General features: G+C 39.5%; 2 protein-coding genes across 6 annotated transcripts in view; one reads left to right on the top strand and one right to left on the bottom strand.

Annotated features, from left to right (window-relative positions):
- Window positions 1–834: 834 nt before the first annotated feature.
- On the bottom strand, window positions 835–7,637 carry LOC118281021 (uncharacterized). Its single transcript, XM_050701058.1, has 5 exons — window positions 7,459–7,637; window positions 6,331–6,467; window positions 3,006–3,179; window positions 1,811–2,246; window positions 835–1,193 (listed from the first exon to the last, which is right to left on the bottom strand). The coding sequence occupies exons 1-5, from the start codon at window positions 7,514–7,516 to the stop codon at window positions 1,153–1,155; spliced, it is 846 nt and encodes a 281-aa protein (XP_050557015.1). The 5' UTR covers window positions 7,517–7,637; the 3' UTR covers window positions 835–1,152.
- A 991-nt stretch (window positions 7,638–8,628) lies between these two features.
- The window catches only part of LOC118280922 (uncharacterized), a 97,173-nt gene continuing 83,332 nt past the window's right edge, over window positions 8,629–22,469 (top strand). For all 5 annotated transcript variants that reach the window (XM_050701012.1, XM_050701011.1, XM_050701010.1 and 2 more), the window contains exons 1-2: window positions 8,629–8,742; window positions 10,678–10,785. In XM_050701012.1, coding sequence (XP_050556969.1) covers window positions 10,682–10,785 — 104 coding nt within the window. In that variant the 5' untranslated portion in view covers window positions 8,629–8,742; window positions 10,678–10,681. The remainder of the gene's footprint in view (window positions 8,743–10,677; window positions 10,786–22,469) is intronic.

The following is a 22,469-nucleotide window of genomic DNA, read 5'->3' as shown; positions in this document are numbered from 1 at the left end:
TAAGCTGAAGGGTTCGTTTGTTTGTATGTATGTAAGTATGTTTGTGCGCGATTATATCGCGTTTGGTTGAACCAATTTTGATCAGATATTCAGCATAGTATTTTTCAGACTTAGAAGAAAGTTTTAAGAATACATCTGACTTAATAAAATGGAGGCAGTAAAGAAATATGAAGGCGGTTTTCTTTTTAAAAAAAAGAAGGAAGGACAATTGAGTACCCTTAGTATGAGTTTGATTTATGTTTAAACGAGAGCGCATTCGGCGCTCTGATTGCCCAGCTTCCATAAACCAACCAATCAGAGCGCTCGTGTTTTAAATTTAGCTCAACTCACTCCGTTATTTTAAACATAAAGCAAACTCGTACTAAAGATACTGATTACTGTTAAGTCTGTTAAAAGTTCACCCACAATTCTTAATAAAACTTAAATTATTAACTTCTAGTTAACATGAAGACTCTGACTTGATAATTTATTCAATCTATGCTATACATTATACAGTGTAACTTTGTTAAGTGAGACTGGAGGCCCAATTCCCCCTTTCCCAATCTTCCCCATCCCCGATTCCCGAACAACAACCCTTAAATTCCTACTCCCAAAAGGCCTGCAACGCACTTGTAACGCCTCTGGTGTTTCAAGTGTCCATGGGTGGCGGCGGTTGCTTACTGAATGTGGGTGTACATTGTATAGGGGCATTACGTGCCGTAATGTGCACTTCTGCCTACCCCTTCGGAGATAAAAGGCGTGACGTTGACCTCTATAAGTGATACCAATATGCAAGTTTCTTGTTTTTTTTTTATGAAACACACCGGTATTCTTGCTGACGTATCACCTGGCCGTGGCATCACTCCGGTCTAGCCGGCGCATTCGTGCCGAAGCATGGCTCTCCCACACTTAACCAAGCTTCACTGTATAAAACAAAGTCATTCTCCGCTGTCTGTCCTTATGTATGCTTAGATCTTGAAAACTGCGCAACAGATTTCGATGCGATTTTTTAAGAGATAAGTCAGAGTCTTATATAAATTGTAAATCTTATATGATAATAGTTATATGTATAATAATGTTCCCGACTTTATAATCTATATATATCTATGTTTTTGGTCTGTATATAAGTATGTATATGATACTTAACTAAGCTTGTATGTTGGTATATGTATATCACGGATTCTCCTTCTTAATTTTTAAATCCAGGACGCCATCTGTAATTTGAGAAGGGAATTATTTTTAATTATGTTCTTTGAATAAACTATAACACTATTTAAAAAACTTCGTTAAAGAGTATTACGTGTATGTATAGTTTGTTGTCTACTATTAAAATGGACTAACACACACACAAACACACCATTATAGAAGGAAAATGTGGAAGGGGGGTAATTGGGCCTCATGCAACCTCACTCACACAACGAAACACAACTCAAGCGTTGTTTCACGTCGGTTTTCGGTGAAGCCGTGGTATCACTACGGTCGAGCCGGCAGAGTAGTGCCTAAGCATGGCTCTCCCACACATGTAATAAATAATAATAGTCATAGTGGCCAAATAAGAATAATACAAAAGTGACCCTTGGACATGAAGAGGTACTTACCATTACTGACCGGGCAAGGGGTCTCGCATACGAGTCTGGCATATTTCGATTTCTCGAAAATTTGTCAGTGGTACTACAGAATCTGGAATTGTGCCTAGTATCTGGTAATACGTTTACCCCCTATTACATGGGACTTATAACACAAATGGTGAAAAGTGGGCACATGCCATAATGAGCACCTCCGTCTACCCCTTTAGGGATAAAAGGCGTGACGATATGACGATGAAACTCACCATTATTATCCGAATAGACACAAGTAATTCTTCTTGGAGCTAACTGCTTCCGCCCATGGCTTTTTCTTCTGCCTTCCTTAAGAGACAAGTTCAGCACCCCATCATCACTCTCCAGGAGTTTCAAGCTGTCTTCAGCATTAAACACCATGGACTTAATATCCGAAGTCAACTTCTCATCAGAAATAAAAACAGTTTTAGCGAATATTTTCTTCTTTTCAACGTCACTTTTGAAGATATGGTTCACACTCTGTTGAACCAACTTGTCTATGCAGCATTCGAAAATGTTCTTTTCGGTTTTTTCGAAACATTCCGGTTTTAGTGGAGTTTTAGTTTCGGTTACGGCGATTTTCTTAATTGGTACTGTCGTCTGAGATTCTTTTCTGTTATCTAAATCTAATATTGGCACTTCTGTTGAGTCTGATCGGTCTTGTAGAATCTGAAAGTTTATAAAGTAAAATAAGTAAGAATTTGTAGCAGCAGCCACAGTCGCCAGCAGCGTCGTGTGGAATAAGTCGGTAAACGAAGCGTCGGGTCACCTGATGGTAAGCAATCGCTCATGGACATTTGACACACCTGAGCCACCTGAGATAGAAGCGTGGCGCGGAAGACCTAACGAGTTTCTGGGGTTTCGGCTCCAACAGCAGGAGTAAGAGCGGGGTGGATTTTAATCAGTAGGAATCTGCCACTCCCTCTCGCTTCACTTAAGGCGAAAGAGAGAGAGAGAAATTATTGGATGATCAAAAAATTAAGATAGAAGACTCTGATTGGTTTTTTTGGTATAAGCCGGTAAACGAGCAGACGGATCACCTGATGGTAAGCGATCGCTGCCGCCCATAGACACCCGAAACACCAGAAGCCTTACAACTTACAAGTGCATTGCCTTTTGGGGTTTAGGAATTTAAGGATTGTTGGGGAATCGGGGATTGGAAAAATTAGAAAGGAGGTAATTGGGCCTCACAGAGGGAAACATCAGAGGTGTTAAAAGGGTATTACCGGCCTTTTGGGGTTTAGCAATTTATGGGTTGTTGAAGGGGTAATTGAGCATTCGGGAACCTCACTAACACAAAGCAAGAATTGTTTCAGTTTTCTGTGGTATCACACCTGGTCGAGCCGGCCCAGCAGTGCCTGACTCTCCTCTCGTAAACTCGCACTCAGGACTCAGAAACTCACTGCCAAAGTTACATTTATATATTACCTGAACAATATGCCGCCTTAGCCTAAGGCAGCTGGCTCGGACATTGTCTCTCTGCATCACCAACGACTTCCTCTCGGCAAGCGCATCGTCCCTGCAGGCTCGAACCGCTCGCAGTTCTCGAGCTAAACGCCTGAGGTGCTCGACACTGCGACGCCTGCTGTTTTGGGAGGCTAGCTGTGGAAGGAAATAGTTATGTATGTTCTATACACATTAGTAGTGTCTACCAGCGGCTTTGGTCGCGCTATCGTGGGGTTATAAAAGTAACCTATGTGTGATTTTACCCTAGGGTGTGAAACAATGGTAATAGGTGGTAAACAAGCAGGCGTGTCACCTGATGGTAAGTGATCAGCGCCGCCCATGGACACCTGCAACACCACAGGAGTCACAGGTGCGTTGCCGGCGTTTTAAAAAAGAGTATGCTCTTTTCTTGAAGGTTTGAAGGTCCTATCGGTTCGGAAATACCGCCTACGACAGCTCATTTCACAGTTTTGCTGTGCGAGGCAGAAAGTTACACGTGGAGCGCACAGTTGTGGCCTGCCAACCATCTATATGATGGGGATTTTTTTTTTTTTTTTTCAGGGGGGAAAATCATCCAATGACTTCTCTCGCCAGGGCAAAGCGAGAGGGAGTGTCAGACTCTTACTGACTAAAAACCACCCCGTTCCTACTCCTGCTTGTCGAGCCGGAGCCCCGGTAAACCCGCTAGGTAGTCCGCAGCTCCGGATTAGCATCAGCCCTACTGGGCCCCATCTGTGGTGGTCTGATGGCTCTTTGAGGCGCGCGCGGAACGCAACGCGCCGCACGCACGGGTCTGGTTCTGGTCGGGCGGCGAGCTACCCTTGCTCGCCGTCCGCAGACCCGCACTTACGGTGGCCGGAGATCGTCACGCGATCCCCGACGCCCGGAGTGTCTTTCGCGTCGGCTGGGGCGTGAGGAAGTTCGTTCCCTCACGCGTCCCGCCTCCTCCTTAGCTAGCATAACTGCTTCGCAGAAGGAGGAGACGGCATCCCAGTCCCCCTCGCTCCGCACCATGGTCTGAACCAAAGCCGGACGCGAGAGGTCGCCGTCGCCGATCACTTCCCTGAGGGCACGGCGGTGTTCAGCCCACGCAGGGCAGACCGCAACCGTGTGTTCCACCGTGTCCTCCGGGCGGTCTTCGCAGTGATGACACCCGGGCGTTTCCTCCCGCCCAATCAAAAACAGGAACCTACCGAAACTCCCATGTCCGGTAAGCACCTGCGTCAGGCGGTAGGTGAGGACGCCATGGCGCCTCTCTAGCCACTCCTCAAAGAGGGGACTTACCGCTGCAATGACAGCGAGCCCAGCCCTCGGTTGCGACAGTCGTTGCTGCCAATCCGCCATGAGATCGCGCCGGAGCTCGTCCCGCCACGCACTAATCTGGCGCGGCAGTGGAGTTTCGCCCCGGCGACGCGCGTCGGCGCGCAGACTAAAGACGCGCGCGAGCACTTTCGCCTCCAAATCCCACGGCGATATGATGGGGATGGAAGTGCTGTTGTGTAGGTCGATGGTGTTCTACTCGGGTGTTTCACGCGTCCATGGGAGGCGACGATTGCTTACCACCACCGGCTTATACAATAAAAAAAGACAACGCACAGTCACCTGATGGTAAACTATCGCCGCTGCCCATAGACATCCGAAACACCAGCAGCGTTAGAGCGTTACCGGCCTTTTTGAGGGGGTTAGGAATTTAAGTATGGTACTTTTGACTGGGGAGATTGTGGAAGGGAAGATAACTGTCCTACTGTCTACAAAGCCGTTTTAGTACAGACAAAGCCATCGGGCGGAAGTTAGTAGCCAGTTATAATAATCATAGTACTATAGATTTTAGACTACTAGTGTCTGTGGTTGGCACCGCGTAATGTAATACTCTGTGGTCGATAGAGTCGCGGTATTTCTCATACGAACTCATGACTTTTACTTAGTTAATAAGGTTTATTGGATTATTTTTGTTTAGTTTGGTCTAAGGGTAGAATAGAATAGAATAGAATAGTCATTTATTTCTGAGTATATGGTATACAGAAATTTATGAGTTTGCTTTACGTTTAAAGTAATCGAAACAAGAGTGGGTTCAGCGGTTTGATTGGCCGACTCCGATTAACCAACCAATAAGAGATAATCAGTTTTATTCATCGATTTTATTACATAATAATTTAGATGACTAAGTTTTATTTCAATGTCCGTCTTGTAGATTATTTTAAAACATTAGACACGTAATTTTTATTTTCTTTCGAAACAAATACTTTCGAAGATATATCGATTTGAAATACGTGACGTCTCTTCTAGGCACGTTTCATTGACATGGTTGACGCGGTAGCTAGATAACCGGCCGCCGTGCAAAGGGTAGCGGGTCCGATTCCCGCACAGAGCAACTCTTTGTGTGACCCAAAAATTGTTGTTTCGAACTTGTATGTTTGTATACACGACACAGGAGACAATCCAAGTGCGGGACAAGGTTTTTTCAAAAGAGGAAATGATTTTCAATTTTTGATAGCTCCAATTTTTGACAAACAGACCTAAGCTGCTAAGCGCCATCTAGTATTCGAAAGAACGATAGCCCCCAATTGTAATAAAATAATAAAATGCTTTCACTCGTTACCCGTGTATAGAAACGGCTGGCACACGAGTTAACAGGCCCAATTGTTACACAATAGCTGTAGTCTGACCGATATCGGTGTAACGCAGCGCCTCGGCTGTCGGCTGACTACTGCAAATATAGCTCTTTGTGTGGTCATCACGATGCATTACGGCTATTAGCGAGCGTTGGAGAGAGCTCGGGGGTTTTTTTTACCTTACGGGGGCTCCGGCTCAAAGCAGGAAAAGGAATGGGTTGGTTTTTAGTCAGTAGGAGTGTCAGAGTGTCAGAACACTCCTCCTCGCCCAAGGTGAGACAAGAAAAGAAGAATTACGCTTGTTAGCGAGCGAGTTTTTTTTTTAAGGGAGGAAAGTCATCCTATTGCTTCTCTCGCTTTGGGCGAGGGAGTGTCAGACTCTTACTGACTTAAAACCAAACCGTTCCTACTCCTGCTTTTCGAGCCAGAGCCCCGGTAAACCCGCTAGGTAGTCCGCAATTTCGGGCGAGACCAGGAATGACGTATCAACGTAAGGTCACATTTGGTCATGTTGAGTCTAATCTCTATATTTGGCAGTTTGGTTGGTGATGAAGGTCGCCCAAGACGGGAGAAGTCATTGGATGATTTTCCCCCTCAACAAAAAGGCAAATAAGGCAATGCATTTGTGTTTCCTCTGTTGTAGCAGGTTACCACGGGCGACCTCATCTTTTCCCATAATAAACAACACGACTTACTCTATTTTTGATCCTTCTCCGGAGTCCCTTCAGGAAGGCGAGGTCATCCTCATTGAGTTTGAGGGACTGCACCCTCTCTGAATACTTGCAAGTGGAGAGACCTGCGACCTCTTCAACTGTCATGCTGATGCCACGAGCTGGAAGATGATAAATATATTACATAAACAATATTACATATATGTATTGACAAACATCCAAACATTCACATTTATAATAATAGTGTGATTAGGTTACAGAGATATAACAATACCTGAACATGAATATATATTTAAAAAAAAAATTAAATTACTCTGCTTTTTAAATGAGTAAACACAGGTAAACCCGTGACTTAGAAGTCTATGTTTAAGAATTGTTTCACTTATATGACAAAACAAAAAAATATATCTCTAATATTATTAAATTATCTAACTGACTAACAAATTTTTTTATTTACATACCACATCTAGTATCCTATTTCACACCCCAAAATAGTACAAAGCTTACGATATTCCAATAATATTAAACATATTGTTGACAAAATCAAAGTTTCATTCTAATAAGAATTATTCTTATATGGTTTTAGAGGTATAAAGAAATTGTAAACACTACCATAGGTACATCAAACTAATAAGAAAATAAAAACAAATAGGTATTGGAATAGTTGTATTCTTATTTCAAATAAAACAACAATCACAGATTCACTACATGTTAAACAATAATATGAACATGAATCATAACTGATATGGACTAAAACTTTGTTATTTACAAAATTATGTACATTTCCTTTAGTATTCTTGCATCACTTTTAAAGATTAATGTATTTAAAATCATAATTTATGTAAAATAAACATCTTTTTTATGTTTGTAAGCAAATTGGATTGCCTATAAACTCATAAAACTCATGATCAGCCCACCTATTTGTTTTTTTTTTAGTCATAATGTTATTACTTTTTTTTCTGGCACAAGTTATCATGTAGTCAGCCAAATTGTATCCTATTATTCAATACGTTTTTCATTAAAAGCATTTCCGATATATTATGTATACAATATGAAATATTTCTGCGTCATATTGTCATAACACATTAGACGTCTACCTGTTGATTTATCCTTACTAGAATTACAACAAAAAATAATTTATAAACAACTTGCCATCCAATATTTCCTGGTCCAATTGATAAGAGGACGTGTGCTTCCCATTATCGTCCATTCTTCATATTTAAAAGTTTGTTTTAATTATTTATTTTTCACAATATCTTTTACGTTATTAGGAAATAGTTCGGTAGGTTAGGATTTCGAGAGCTGTCAATGTCAAATCAAACTCATTTCATTCATCAAAATAGTGTTGTGCAAACGTGAATTGGAATGTCACGTGACGATCAAATGTTCCTTCTAAGGTAGGCCCAGTTATTAGATATCTTAAAACGGGAAGTAAATATTATAATGAATGAAAGAAAAGAAAGAATAAAATTTAATACAAAGTTAGCATAGTGGCGAGATTGGCCCGGCAACCAGTTACTTGCTATATGCAAGCACCTACAACAAACAATAAGATCAATTCCCTCTTCGAAAAATTATATGCCCAATCCGTGAATCCACAACCAGGCATGTTGTGGTTCCTGGCAGTGCCGGCGTAAGGGCCACTGACACCCCGGGCGAAAATATTGTGGCACCCACTTGAGGGAAGCAATATCAAGTATTAGTAGTAGTTTTTAATTTTATTGGCGCCCCCCAGACTTTATCGCCCTGATATCTCGCCCCCCCCCCCTAACGCCGGCACTGGTTCCTGGTGATGATATGCTCATAACCTAGGACCAATTTAGGTTTAAGACAAATGACAAATAGACAAATAACTTAGTCTAAATAGTATAAATATGTAAGTCTGGTTTAAGAAAGTTTGCGGTGGGTGCACTCAAGTATGCTGCTATATAGCAACCTCGATATGAAGGAAATAGTGAATTGGCAGAATCCAAAACTTGTACTAATTAAAAATTATATGGCTTCGTTTCCTCTCGATGTTTTCGCCGTTTGTCAGCGGTGTAGTGCTTAAAAATTATCTTTGAAAGTAACTCAGAAAATGCCTACTTGAATGGATCGTAAAATCTTTCTTTCATCTTTCTTAAAAGTAGGAACTTGGCCCAAGCATAAAGGCTAGAAATATTGTAAATCGATACATATGTACATAAAGCACGTAAACTATACCCCAAATACACCTATATTTTAAGAAAATTGGAATAATCGAGTCATTAATGCATTTCAACAAAAAATAAAACTAAAATGTTTGACATTAAGAAATCGACTAAAAATCACCACAGATAATAGCTTGTCGCCTTTCACGTATTTTATCCTTCTGAAATAATTTACCTGTGCAATTTCAGTTCTTTGTTTTTTAGCCGGCGCTGGATTGTTTTTTTCAGTTTTACATAAAAATTAAAGGTAAGTCCAATAAGTATATTATTCTAAACTCATTGCAAATTACAAACACGTTATATTGTCGCGTAAATTTTCGGGTGAAATGATAAAATCTTTTGACAAACACGTTGTGCCTCAACGTTTCCAATTTCAAAAAGTATGTGCGAAATTTTTGAATGTTTCATTGAATTTCGCTGTATTTATTACTTTTAGGTATTTATTAACACCACACGTAGGTCTCTAGCCTATTTTTGTTTGGTTATTTCATGTATTTACTGTCCTATTTGGTATTACAATGAAACTATTCGTGATATTTCTTTCTGCGCCGTTGTCAACCCTTATTTTCGTTTGCTAGACAGCAGTCAATCATTTTAGGGCGTAATTTGACGCCTAGATTATCTTACAGAGACCTAAAACTGTAGTATTACTATTAAATACGCCCCTAAAATTACCCACTGACCAAATATTGGCCTAAAAGTAATTTCTATTATAGTTTAAAAGTATTTTATAGTTTGTTAAAGTATTCCACCAAATCCGTTTTGTTATAGATTTTCTACTTCAAAAGTAATGTTTTAAGTATTTTAACTTTTTGGTGGATATTTTTGCTGTATATATTTTAGGCAATCGATTTTAGAGAGGCAGGTCAGTGATGTTGCAGTCACTTAATAATATACAATAAATTTTTTTTTAAATAATGTTTTGAAACAGTAATTTTATTCTTAAAACAGGCATAATAAAGAATATGCTTTGTAAATTCTTACCTAATTGGAGGTTATTAAAAATGGAATAAATTAAAACTTAATTATTTTCGTTGAGTTACATATCAATATTAATATTTAAATCAACTAGGTGAGCCGACACACTTCATACTGCCTCAAACATGTTTTTCTCACATTTTAACCCTTTCCAAGACTTCCCCCAAAAAATTAAAGACAAAAATTTGCCAAACCTTACTTGAGTTTTAGCGAGACTTATGATTTTTGCATACATAGATATACTTACTTAAAATTAAATCTGAAGAGTTTGTTTCTTTGTTTGAACACACTAATCTCTGGAACTACCAACCCAAATTAGTGGTTAATTAATTTATAAAGTAAGCTTATATGCTGTAAAATATCACACTACAATCAATAGTAGCAGAGCAAAGCAGATGCAACCTCGCGGGCTAGCTAGTTTAAGATACTTTCTGTTTTGTTTCTGTCTTCTGTTTTACTAAACAATATTCTGTAGAGTTGCTTACACTAAAATGTAATAACCACTTTTCTTCAGTTTTGTTACGAGTCCTAGTTAATACAGGGTAGGCTTATTACCTAGCATAGCTACATATCATCATCATCATCATCAGCCGCGAGACGTCCACCGCTGAACAAAGGCCTCCCCCTTAGTCCTCCATGTAGAATGATAAATATAGATTTATTTATTTTTTTAAAGAGGAGAAAAACATCCAGTCTTCTCCCGCCTTGGGTATGCCGAAAGGGAGTGTCAGATTTTTACTCAAGGTCAGAGTGAATAGGTACTTTCTAAGTCTTGCGTTATGTTTCGTTTTGTGAGTGAGTTACTGGAAGCTCAATTACAAGAAGATTGCATTGATTGATTTACAATCTTTCCTATCCCTGATTCTCCAATTACCCTTAAATTCTCAATTGCCCAAAAGGCCGGCAACGCACTTGTAACGCCTCTGGAGTTTCAAGTGCCTATGGGCGGCGGCGATTGCTTACCATCAGGTGATCCGTCTGCTCGTTTACCGGCCCGTTTATTCCATAAAAAAATCAGTTTATCTGTGTGCTTCATCTTCGGCCACATCTTCGCTTCGCCGTTCTGGCAGAAACCGGTTTGGTGGCCTAACTCAGACATCCCTACTCCTCCTTGCGTCGTTTATCCTCAATGCTGAGGGTCGTCCTAACTCAGACATATCAACCCAAAAAAAGCATCCTATTCATACACCTGGTTTCTCCGCAGCACAATGACGAGCAGGGGTCGCAACTACCAAAACACCGAGTGGGATTCGACGCGGGACGACTACAGTAGTTCCGTGTATGACAACCAATATCAAGACGACAGCGTTAGGTGAGTCCTCTTTTCCTTGTTACTGCGAAGTTGGTGTAACGGCTGCTATTATAGAATTTTTATTGCAAACTAGCTGGCCCAGCAAACTTTTTATTGCCTCCAACATTTATTTTCCCTGTACCTGAACAAATAATTCAAGAGCGAAATCTACCAAATCGATCCAGCAGTTCTCGTGTTTTAGTGAGACTAACAAACAACAAACAAAAAAAATAAATTTTTTTTTTATCCTGAGGACCTCTGACAATAAGGAATACATGAATAAAAAAATATCCAATTTGGTGCAGTCGTTCAGATGTTATGCGCGTACATACATTGTTGCCATTCATTTTTATTTATACTAGTGGTCGCCTAGTGGCCGAAATTCGACCATATATGATTTAATTTACAATACCACTTAACGTACGTTGAAGGATAATTTTTATTTAATTCAAACTCTTTTATAAAACTCTTTTCATATAAGACGTGAGAATATCATCGCAATGTCTATCGATTTTGACGTTTTGTAAAATACGATCAGATACTATGCATGTGTGTGTAATGTTTTATTTATTGATTTAATGTACTTTATAAGCATTATTTTTGAAAAATATTAGCGCTATGCACTTCTCCTACACATAAACTATAAGTGTACCAAATTTTATGCTCCTACGTCCGCGCAATTATCGTAAAAAGAGGTCCAAAGTTTTTGCATCACGTATTAATATATAGATACCTAGATGTTATGTCAGTCGCAAGAGACTTCGAAAGTAATTAGGACTGTACTGATTTAATAATCTGAACTATTAAGACGTATTAAGGCCTCAGTAATGAAATCAAGGAACGGTCGCCTTAGCCCAAACCGGTATAGAAGCATTGTTGGTTATAACAAGGTCACGCTTTTTTTTTTTTGAGGGGTACAATCATCAAACTAGTTCTCGCGTCTAGGGCGAAGCGAGAGGGAGTGTCAGACTCTTACTGAATAAAAACCAACCGGTTCCTAATCCTGCTTTTCGAGCCGGAGCTCCGGTAAACCCGCTAGGTAGACCGCAGCTTCGGGACAAAACTTTACGCTGCGAATGCTGCAGTCAATAGGAGTAGCGGGTAAAACCGCGCGGGAGTAGTTAGTGTAATAAGTCTTCATCAGTTGTATTGGTGACCAGAGTTGATCCGTACAGAATAAAATCCGCAATACGTTTCGCAGCAGCCAGTTGCCTAGCCACTGCACCAACCGTAGTTGTGTAAAAATATTTTTAATTTTAGTCATACGTTCAAAGCAAGTCCGCCCTGCGAAGTCTTCTATGCATTTTTTATTTTCTTTTCTTAAAGAAATGCGAACTAATTTTGCACAGATTTTTGTAATGCTAATGCACCCATCGTAGTCCAAAGTCTTCGGAATAAGATTGATTTTTGACATTAGTTGTATGGAGTTTAATTTTCAAGTGTTACACGTTGCTTTAGCGACCTAAATGAGAATTTTGGTGTCTCGTATAAGATTTCCCTTTGTTAGCTATTTCGAGCACGAAATATATCGCGTGGTGACCGCATATTGGCCACGTATGTCTTTTTTTGTTTAAATTACTCTACTTTAAACTTTATTCACCCACGACGTAAAACTTAGCTGCGACAAAACCGCGTGGCAGCCACGAGGCAGCGTCCATTTCCATGTTATATTATTACAAACGTACCCTAAAACAATATCTTCTTGTAGTTTTAAGGCTCTCTAGTCCGTATTTAAAACTAAAACTTGTACAAAATAGGAAATATGAAGCGTGGTCGGTAAGTGTGGCAGAGCCATGCTTCGGCACGAATGGGCCGGCTCGACCCGAGTGATACTACGGCAGAAAACCGACGTGAAACAACGCTTACGTTGTGTTTCGTTGTGTGAATGAGGTTACCGAAGGCCCAATGCCCCACCTTCCCAATCTTCCCAATCGCCGATTCCCGAACAACAACACTTAAATTCCTAACCCCCAAAAAGCCGGCAACGCACTTGTAATGCCTCAGGTGTTTCAAGTGTCCATGGGCGGCGGCGATTGCTTACCATCGGGTGATACGTATGCTCGTTTACCGGTGTTTCATAAAAAGAGAGGTTATTTCATCCTGTGAGCGACCACGCCCGACGCGCACGCTAGGGTGTGGTCGTCCGGGAATTATTGATTACACTCGGGAGTTTGTAACGCGCATGACTGTTTTACTTGCACTCATACCTTTATCAGATCTCCCATCTTCCCACAGACTCCCTTTACGGGGTACGAAACCCCGTCCCCCTGAGGGAGATGGGTGGCCATCGATCGGCTTAAAGCCCTTCCTGGTATTTATTATATTGTACATAACATTTATGTACGTACATTGAAAAGCAATATGGCGTCCTTTCATCTCTGAAGTACGCAGTGTATACATACATATTTTGTGTATGTATGTATGTACAATTACAATGCAACATATTTTGTTACTGGTTTTGGGTTCTCTTATTAGGACTAATTAAAAGTCTATTATTAGGGAACTTTTCCACAAGAGATGTGCTATGTAGCTATGCTATAAAGATGTAATAGCGAAGCTGTGAAACTGTGCGAGGAAGATGCGCAGCTCGAGTATGCGATGTATCGATAGTAAGGAAGCCATCCATAGCACGCATCTTTCCATATAAAAACATAGCTTAGCTGAGTCCGTTTCCACTAGTGTTAAGCTATGTGTATCAATGAATATGATTGGTGGAAGCCAAACAAATCCACAGCGACGTAGCATAGCACGTCTCTTGTGGAAAAGCACCCCCATACACTGCAAAGGGTTCGTCTCATCTACTTAAAAGTTTATCATTATACACTGCATAGGCTCTTATATAGTTTTAAATTTTGTATATGACCACGTGGAAGAATGTGATGGACGCTAAGAAGTACCAATGTAAAGATCGCGTCCGTAGGTGGCGCTAGTGTATGGCCACATTCTGGAATAAGGAAGATGACAAATTTTTATTTTTACGTCCGTCTTGTAGATTATTTTAAAACATATAACACGTATTGTTTATTTTCTTACAGAAACAAATACTTTTTATTGGTCGGTGTACGATAAATTATAAACGATTTAAAATATTGCTTAACGACACTACTATTTACGTCTTATATGTACAAATGACGTAAATAGCGCCCACTTCTAAACTTTGGTTCGTTTTATCCAAGTTTTGTTATCTTATATGACAATAAAAATACGTGTATAATATTTTTTCATTACATAACTGACGGACTAAATAGATTTTTAATTTTCATACCCTTTTATAATTCCTTGCGTCATTTCCTTCTTTCGGACTTCCGTCCGAAGTACCTATGTAAAGACCGTTTGAGTAGGTGGCGCTCTGTAGCTATGGAAACCGCATACCAGCTTTATGGAACAAAGGAAAATGGAGTGTGTCTATATTTTTTTTTACAAATAATATACGAGTGCAATGCAAGGTATTGTTAATAAAGATTCCCTCTATTTTTGTTGGGAATCGCATGAGTTCTATTGTATTTTTTCCAATGAACCACGGATAATTAAAGTCTTAAAATGTTTGAATTTTGTTTAATCTAAATTAATATTATAAAGATGTACATTGTAAGTGGGTGTACATTGTAACGTGGCGTTACGTGCCATAATGTGCACCTCTGCCTACCCCACCGGGGGTAAAAAAAAAGAGATTTGTTTGTTTGATAAGTACTGTCCACGTTGCATCGTTTGACGAATGGGGTGGTTTTTAGTCAGTAAGAGTCTGACACTTTCTCTCGCCTCGGCCTGGTGAGAGAAGTTTTAGATTTTTTAGACATTTTTTTTTAGATTTTCTCCCCTTAAAAAAAATGCGTTCATCAAATGACGCAACTTGGACAATTGGGGGCGTATAGTTCAGCCATTTGGTGCGTATAGTAGCGTCAATTTTTATTTTTTAGGTATTTTGAAAAGGATTATGCTCCTTTCTCAAAGCTCTGGGGCTTATACTTAAATCCATTTACTACAAAGTTGCAACACTAGCGCCTTTTATGTGAATATTGAATGAACTAAATGGTATTGAATGCTATTTTATTTATTCCGTTCTCTGTACTCTAAACTGTAGGCCTATTTTGTTGTCATTGAATAATTATTTAGATTTTATTCGATTGTATTGGATTGAAACTGATATTAACTTCAAGAGTAACTCTGTTGAAGGCCACATCTCAACCCCTATGTGAATAACGCCACAAGGTACATAGTCTATAGACGTGTACCTATAAGCAACCCTTTGGAATTTACGAAGGGGTGGCCCGTGGAAGCTAATTGAATGTTTGAAACAAAGCTACGTGGCACAGGACACAGACAGACATCAAAGTTTTAGGAAATTTTTGATATGGATATGACTATTTTTTTATAAACTTTAAGCCAGTCGGTAAAGTAGATCCTTTTTTTCTCAACATCCCTGATTAAGGGTGCTTTTCCAGCAGAGATGTGCTATGCTACGTTGCTGTGGATGCGTTTGGCTTCCACTAATCATATTCATTGGTACACATAGCCTAGCACTGGTGAAAACGGACGCAGCTAAGCTTTGTTTTTAATTAATTAAATAGAAAGATGCGTGTATGGAAATGTTGAGGCAACAGTTCGAAGTTACCATTGATAACTGTTTGAACACAGTGCGTGTATATACGTAGAAGTCTATAGTTAATTATACAGTCGACTTTGGCTGCTTTAAGAAGTCCGACAATTAAATCCCCCCACATGGCCTCTACTGCCGTACTCAGCGTTAATTAATTTACTTCAATTATTCCTTGGTAACGATTTTGTATAGAAAACTGGTATGAAAAAATGCTAAGGACTGGGTTACAAAACCATTAAAATTACCTCGGAGGTAAAAAGCACCGACTATTTGCCTTGCCTTCATGTCGTACCGTTGCATGTGCTAAGTCAACAATTCCTTGCACTCTGGCCGCGCTCAATGGTCTGTTGGATTCTAATCCAACAAATGCTCTGTTCGCGGATGGATGGAAGGTGATTTTGTCGGAATGCCTGAAGTACTGCAAGGACAACTTATGAATGCTGTTAATCCCTTTTTAACTATGTTTTTCTTATGTGTAATGTCAGTTACTTTAATTGACTCTCAGCCATTGTAACTGTTGAATTAAATAAATAAATGACTTTGAGTGCGGAGGTTAATGTTAGGTATTAAAGGCTTCAAATTATACCTATTAGTGGAGTGCCTGGAGCATTCAAAACCGTAAAACCTCGGATTAGAGTTACAGTGAATGAATTAATATGATCGATGTAGGATATTGTTTTTTAAACTATAAATTGCAATGTTTACCCAAAAATTTTTTGTGCACTCCATTTTTTTATTGTTTAAACAAATTATTATAAAAAATTAATGTTTGACCATATATTTTCACTTAAAACAGTATTTTTTTTATTTATATGTTAAATCTTACCTGAGTAGACATATAGGAACATTTTTCAAAGATACCTGTGTATAAAAATAGCAGTATCTCGAACAGGTAGAAAAACGTGGAGGGGAGAGCGGAGCGACAGCTGCTATGTACAATGGAACTTCTTGGCCAGTTTAATTATAAATGAAACGCACTCTATTGTGTACATTGAAAAAAATACGGTAATTAATTATGACTAATGAAAAGAAAAAAAAATATTTGTACAAAATCTGTTTATTTAAATATATTACATTGTTGTCTACATCAAATATTTTCTTCTACTTCATCTATCTGTATAATAGGTGAAGTATTGGAACAACTATTTCCGCTGCACTGTAAACATGATACACTGCAGTATAAACTACACTCGCGAGCAACCAAATCGACTCAACCTACATGTGCGCATTCGAAGATGTTTTCTTTAAAATATACTGAATTGTTTTTAAAAACCGATATACCATTAGAAAGCTTTCAACTTCAGCTTTATATTGGTACCATTATTATAAAAATTGTATCAGTACTTTTTAAAATATTTAACTTAATTCAGCGGACTAGAGTATTTGCTCACTACGACTTCAACAAGTTATAACACAAACTACCCTTATAAAACCTCCACATTAAGGTTAACTTTATCTGTGGCTTATCGAAAGTTAATCGTACACATCTCCGCAAAAACGCTTCATATTATTTCCAAAGATTTTGGATACGACACCAGAAGAAGCCGCTCAAGTCGTTGCTCTACTGGAACAAGGACTAAGTCAGCGAAGAGTTGCTGCTCATCTGAGTTTGAGCCAATCTGCAGTATCAAGAGGGTACAGGTAGTATCAAGATACTAGTGCCTTCAATCGAAGACCAAGAATAAGCCGCCACCGGTCCACCTCGGAGAGCGTTTTATTATTTCAACTTCACTACGAAATCGTCACTTAACCGGTGTCGATGTTCAACAGGAACTCAGAAGAGTTCGAAGAGTGGCTGTCAGCGAGTGGACAGTACGGAGATGGTTGAAGGAAGCCAATCTCACCCCTAAACGGCCTACCACAGGCCCGAAATTGACGACCCGCCATCGGCAAGCGCGCATTCAATTTGCCCGAGAAAACCTCGATTGGAGCATAGAACAATGGAGGCCAGTCTTATTAACTGACGAATGCAGAATGTGTCTGCACGGTAGTCGTCCCACAAGTGTTCAATTGGATTCATGTTCGGGTAACAAGCTGAAGTTGTAAGCTTTCTAATGGTATATCGGTTTTTAAAAACAATTCAGTATATTTTTAAGAAAACATCTTCGAATGCGCACATGTAGGTTGAGTCGATTTGGTTGCTCGCGAGTGTAGTTTATACTGCAGTGTATCATGTTTACAGTGCAGCGGAAATAGTTGTTCCAATACTTCACCTATTATACAGATAGATGAAGGAGAAGAAAATATTTGATGTAGACAACAATGTAATATCTATACTAATATTATAAAGCTGAAGAGTTTGTTTGTTTGATTGTTTGTTTGTTTGTTTGTTTGTTTGAACGCGCTAATCTCCGGAACTACTGGTCCGATTTGAATAATTCTTTTTGTGTTGGATAGTCCATTTATCGAGGAAGGCTATAGGCTATAAATCATCACGCTATGACCAATAGGAGCCGAGCAGAGCGGGTGAAACCGCGCAGAAGTAGCTTATTTAAATAAACAGATTTTGTACAATTTTTTTTTTCTTTTCATTAGTCATAATTAATTATTTTCAATGTACACAATAGAGTGCGTTTCATTTATAATTAAACTGGCCAAGAAGTTCCATTGTACATAGCAGCTGTCGCTCCGCTCTCCCCTCCACGTTTTTCTACCTGTTCGAGATACTGCTATTTTTATACACAGGTATCTTTGAAAAATGTTCCTATATGTCTACTCAGGTAAGATTTAACATATAAATAAAAAAAAATACTGTTTTAAGTGAAAATATATTGTCAAACATTAATTTTTTATAATAATTTGTTTAAACAATAAAAAAATGGAGTGCACAAAAAATTTTTGGGTAAACATTGCAATTTATAGTTTAAAAAACAATATCCCACATCGATCATATTAATTCATTCACTGTAACTCTAATCCGAGGTGAAAACCCCCAGGCGCTCCACTATATAATCCCGAATAAAATACTTGATTCTGAACTTACAAACAATGACAGCTGTAATTTTGAAAAGCCAATTACACTTTTGAAAGACCCGCAACTGGTAATTGAGACCATATGCTCGACAGCTGCGTCTGTGGTCACTTGACAAGATAAACCAAAATATTTGCAAAAAGAGCAAGATACTGACAAAAATTCACATTTATTCTTCCGCTAAAGTTATCTGGCGTTGGAAAAATCGACCCTTAGTAGATTAATGGAAAATATAATATGCGTTAGGCTTCTACCAATCGTATTCATTGGTACATAATGCTTATTAGCACTGGTGGAAACGAACTTGAGTTCGTTTTAGTCAGTCAGTAAGTATTAAAGTTTTGCGGGTCTGCATACGGCGAGCAGGGGTAGCTCGCCGTCCGACCAGAACTAGACCCGTGCGTTTGGTGCGTCGCGTACCGCGTGCGTCTCAAAGAGTCATCAGACCACCATAGATGGGGCCTAGTAGGGCTGATGTCTGATCCGGAGCTGCGGACCGGGGCTCCGGCTCTCACTAAGAGTCTGACAATCCCTCTCGCTTTTCCTCCCTCTAAAAAAGGGTATTCAAGTTTAAACAAATAGTCATATCCACAACAAAATTTCCTAAAACTTTGATTTCTGCCCTCTCCACATTGAAGTACTGGTTCGGACACTTAATTAGCGTCTAGAACCACCCCTGTGTAACCTCAAAGCGTGGCATATAGGTACACACTAAAACCCTACAGCGTTCTACAAAGGGGGTCGCAAAGGTGGATGCAAAGGGGATCGGACCCTGTTCAATTTTGTAAATAACTAGGGGCGGCTAGCATTTGTTTGGTGCCTGTCTGGTACATTATTAATTGGTCAGTATTAGACTCGGGTTTGTCCGGAATTAAAAACATGCGATGTGAATTTTAAATTATTAGTTTGTGTTCATTTTGAGCAATGCTAAGTGTGGGAGAGACGTACTTCGGCACGAATGGGCCAGCTCGACTGGAGAGATACCATGGACTCACAGAATACCGACGTGAAACAACGGTTGCATTGTGTGTGTGAGGTTACAGGAGGCCCAATTACCCAATCCCTGATTCCCTAATAACCCTTAAATTCCTAACCTCCAAAAGGCTGGCAACGCCCAACGCCCTTGTATGGGCGGTGGCAATTGCTCACCATCAGGTGTTCCATCTGCTCGTTTACTGGCCAGCCATTACAGATAAAAATCGATAGGAAACAATAATAACAAAGTTTTTTTTTATGTAACACATTCAGACACAATGTATTTTGTTATTGAATTGAATAAATGAAATGAATAAAATAACAACGCGACGCATGTTCTGTCAGATATGAACGCAACTTAAAACTTATAATTTGAAGTAATAACTCTAAAAGTAACTACTTAGGTACTTAAAAAAATACTGATGTTTTCTCGTACCCTATTATTAAGAAGTACTTAGACATAAGCCGCTTTTCAATTCGAACCTTTTTGCTAGACGAAACTTTGATGTTTTGTTGTGTCTGCCTTGAGATACACAAAACCAGTTTACCATGGTCTCGTTTTGAACGATCTTTTAGTACATTCGTCGGTTAGTTTATACTGGTATTATGTAGACAGGTACCTTCAGCTTTTGGGACACGACAGGGGTTGTCTGAAGGGTAGTCTGGCATTATTTGATTTTGTGAAATGAAATACCTAATAATATTGAGGGGAGAGATTTTCAGTCTGCTATCATTTGAGTACTTAGTTTTATATTTATTTTGATTTGTGCTTTCATTTGAGTATTTGGTGTTTATTTCGTACGTTGCTGTTGCCCGCGGCTTCGTTCGTGGAGAATAATTACTTTTGACAGGATTTGGGTTTTTACTATTTTCTAAATTATAGCCTTAACTACTCCTTAGCTCCAGCTCCAGGTACCTTCCAATAAAAAGTCCCGTCAAAATCGGTCCAGCTATTTTACGAGATTAGCCGGAACAAACAGACACAAAAAATATATTTAATGGGTATATGTATCGTATATGTTCAATATTACAAACAGACACTCCAATTTTATTTAAGAGTCTAGGGTTTGTTTTTGAAAACATTTTGTTTGTAAATTTTTAAAATGTAGTTTCAAACCCATTTTAAAAATTTTCACGATGTTGCTAAATCAGTCAGTCATGCTTTGCTTGAATAAGGCGTCGAACAATGATTCGTAGAATAAGTATTACTTACTACGTAAGCGTTCTTCGAGACGCTTTGTTCACTCGATTAACGATGAGGTTAACGAAAACAGACGTTTATCTATACCCCATCCAGGCCTTATGATAGTCAATTGTTGGACTTAGGCCGTTTACAGTTACACACTAAGGCCGTTTACAGTTACACACTACGCCGAAGCGGCACCGCCCGCGTCGCCTTAGTACATTTAAACATGCATCTTGCTGCACCGCCGCTACGACGTCTTTTGTATAGCTCCATACGACATACATACATATCATCACGCCTTTAATCTCCGAAGCAGTAGGCAGAGGTGTCTGTTACGCTTACGGCACGTTACGCCTAAACTGTGTAAACCGAACATTTTGATGAAATTTGGTATAGAGATAGAATAGACCCTGAAGAACAACATAGACTACTTTTTATTGTAAAAATAGGGGATGAATGGATTTTTATTGTAAAAATATGGAAATTCGTCATTTTTAAAGTTGTAACAGTATTTAGATACTTAATAGGGAACGAAAGAACATAGGCTACTTTTTATAGCGAATAAAAAGGGTAGAAGGCGTTTTAATTATGACCACCAACCACGCGGACGAAGTCGCGGACAAAAGCTAGTTACAACATAAATTGTGAAATGAGGGTGTACATTGGCATTATGTGCCATAATGCGCACCTCTGCCTACCTCTTTGGTAAAATATATATACTTTGGAAAATATTTTGCAGTCCATACAAATCGGAGTAAAACTAGTGCAGCGACACCGCGGTGGTGGCGATGCCGCGCGTAATGTAAGACTTTTACCTATACCTCATCCACACCTCATAATGTACACTGCTGGAGTTGAGGTATCCCTACAATCACAAGAAGGACTGCCTCGCTGGTCGAGAGATCGCAAGTGCGACTGCCGGGCAATAGGGTCTCTCGGTTCGATTCTTGGGTTGGACAATGTAATACTGAGCTTTTATTTTCGGTTTTGTCTCAGTAGTTGCACAGAGTCTGGAATTGTGTCCAGTATATGGCAATAGGCTCACCCCTTATTACATGGGACTTATAACACAAATGGTGAACGAATAGTGGAAAGTGGGTGTACATTCTACAGTGGCATTACGTGCCGTAATGTGCAGGTCTGCCTACTTTCGGGATGAAAAGCGTGACGATACACCTTTCAAAATCAAACGTAATAAATCATCACATCAAAATAATATACAGGAACAGGACGCGTTGCGTTACGATCGATGACGTCCCCCTTACCCCTTCCCCCTTTCCTTCCTTTTGAGGGGAGCGGGGTAGGTATGCAAGGGAGTGCAGTCTAAAATAGACATCGATCAATAATATGGACATGCGCCGTAATACCTGACGAAGGGCGGAACGGAAACCGAATTATATTTTATTTACTTCAATAAATAAACGCAACGTAACGTCATGCCTTTTATCCCCGAAAGGGTAGGCAGAGGTGTGCATTACGGTACGTAATGCCGCTATACAATGTACACACACTTTTCACCATTTCTGTTATAAGTCCCATGTAATAGAGGGTGAGTCTATTGCCATATACTGGGCCCAATTCCAGACTCCGTGCTACAACTGAGAAATTTAAAAAAATCCGAAAAAAGCCCAGTAATTTTGGGAATCGAACCCGAGTCCCCTCGTCCGGCAGTTGCAATTAGGACCAACAAGGCAGTCTAACCATGGGTATTGTATACCCGACTAAAGGACTGCGAATCATACAAACTTTCCCATTTATAATGTTAGTAGGGTATTTTTTTCTTATTCAATATTATTTTGAAGCTGTATAAATGACGGTAGAATAGAGTACATTTTACCGGTATCCGAGCCTTGTGGGAGAATCGTGATCGAAAGTCTTCACCTGCTTTGGGTGAGGCGAGAGAGAATGCCAGACTTTTACTGACTAAAAATCACACCGTTCCTACTCCTAGTCTTTGAGTCGGAGCTCCGGCAACC

This window comes from Spodoptera frugiperda, chromosome 19 (assembly GCF_023101765.2).
Source record: "Spodoptera frugiperda isolate SF20-4 chromosome 19, AGI-APGP_CSIRO_Sfru_2.0, whole genome shotgun sequence".
NCBI lineage: Eukaryota > Metazoa > Arthropoda > Insecta > Lepidoptera > Noctuidae > Spodoptera > Spodoptera frugiperda.
The sequence above is the reverse complement of the archived record's forward strand: the minus strand, read 5'-3'. Positions and strand labels throughout refer to the sequence as shown.

Excerpts from the sequence above, each read along its gene's own strand:
- LOC118281021 (XM_050701058.1), bottom strand. The coding sequence starts at position 7,516 with ATGGACGATAATGGGAAGCACACGTCCTCTTATCAATTGGACCAGGAA. Across the intron at positions 6,468-7,458 it reads GGACCAGGAAATATTGGATG|CTCGTGGCATCAGCATGACA; the intron begins GCAAGTTGTTTA and ends ATCATCTTCCAG. Across the intron at positions 1,194-1,810 it reads TGTCTATTCGGATAATAATG|ATGGCGTCCTGGATTTAAAA; the intron begins GTGAGTTTCATC and ends CTCAAATTACAG.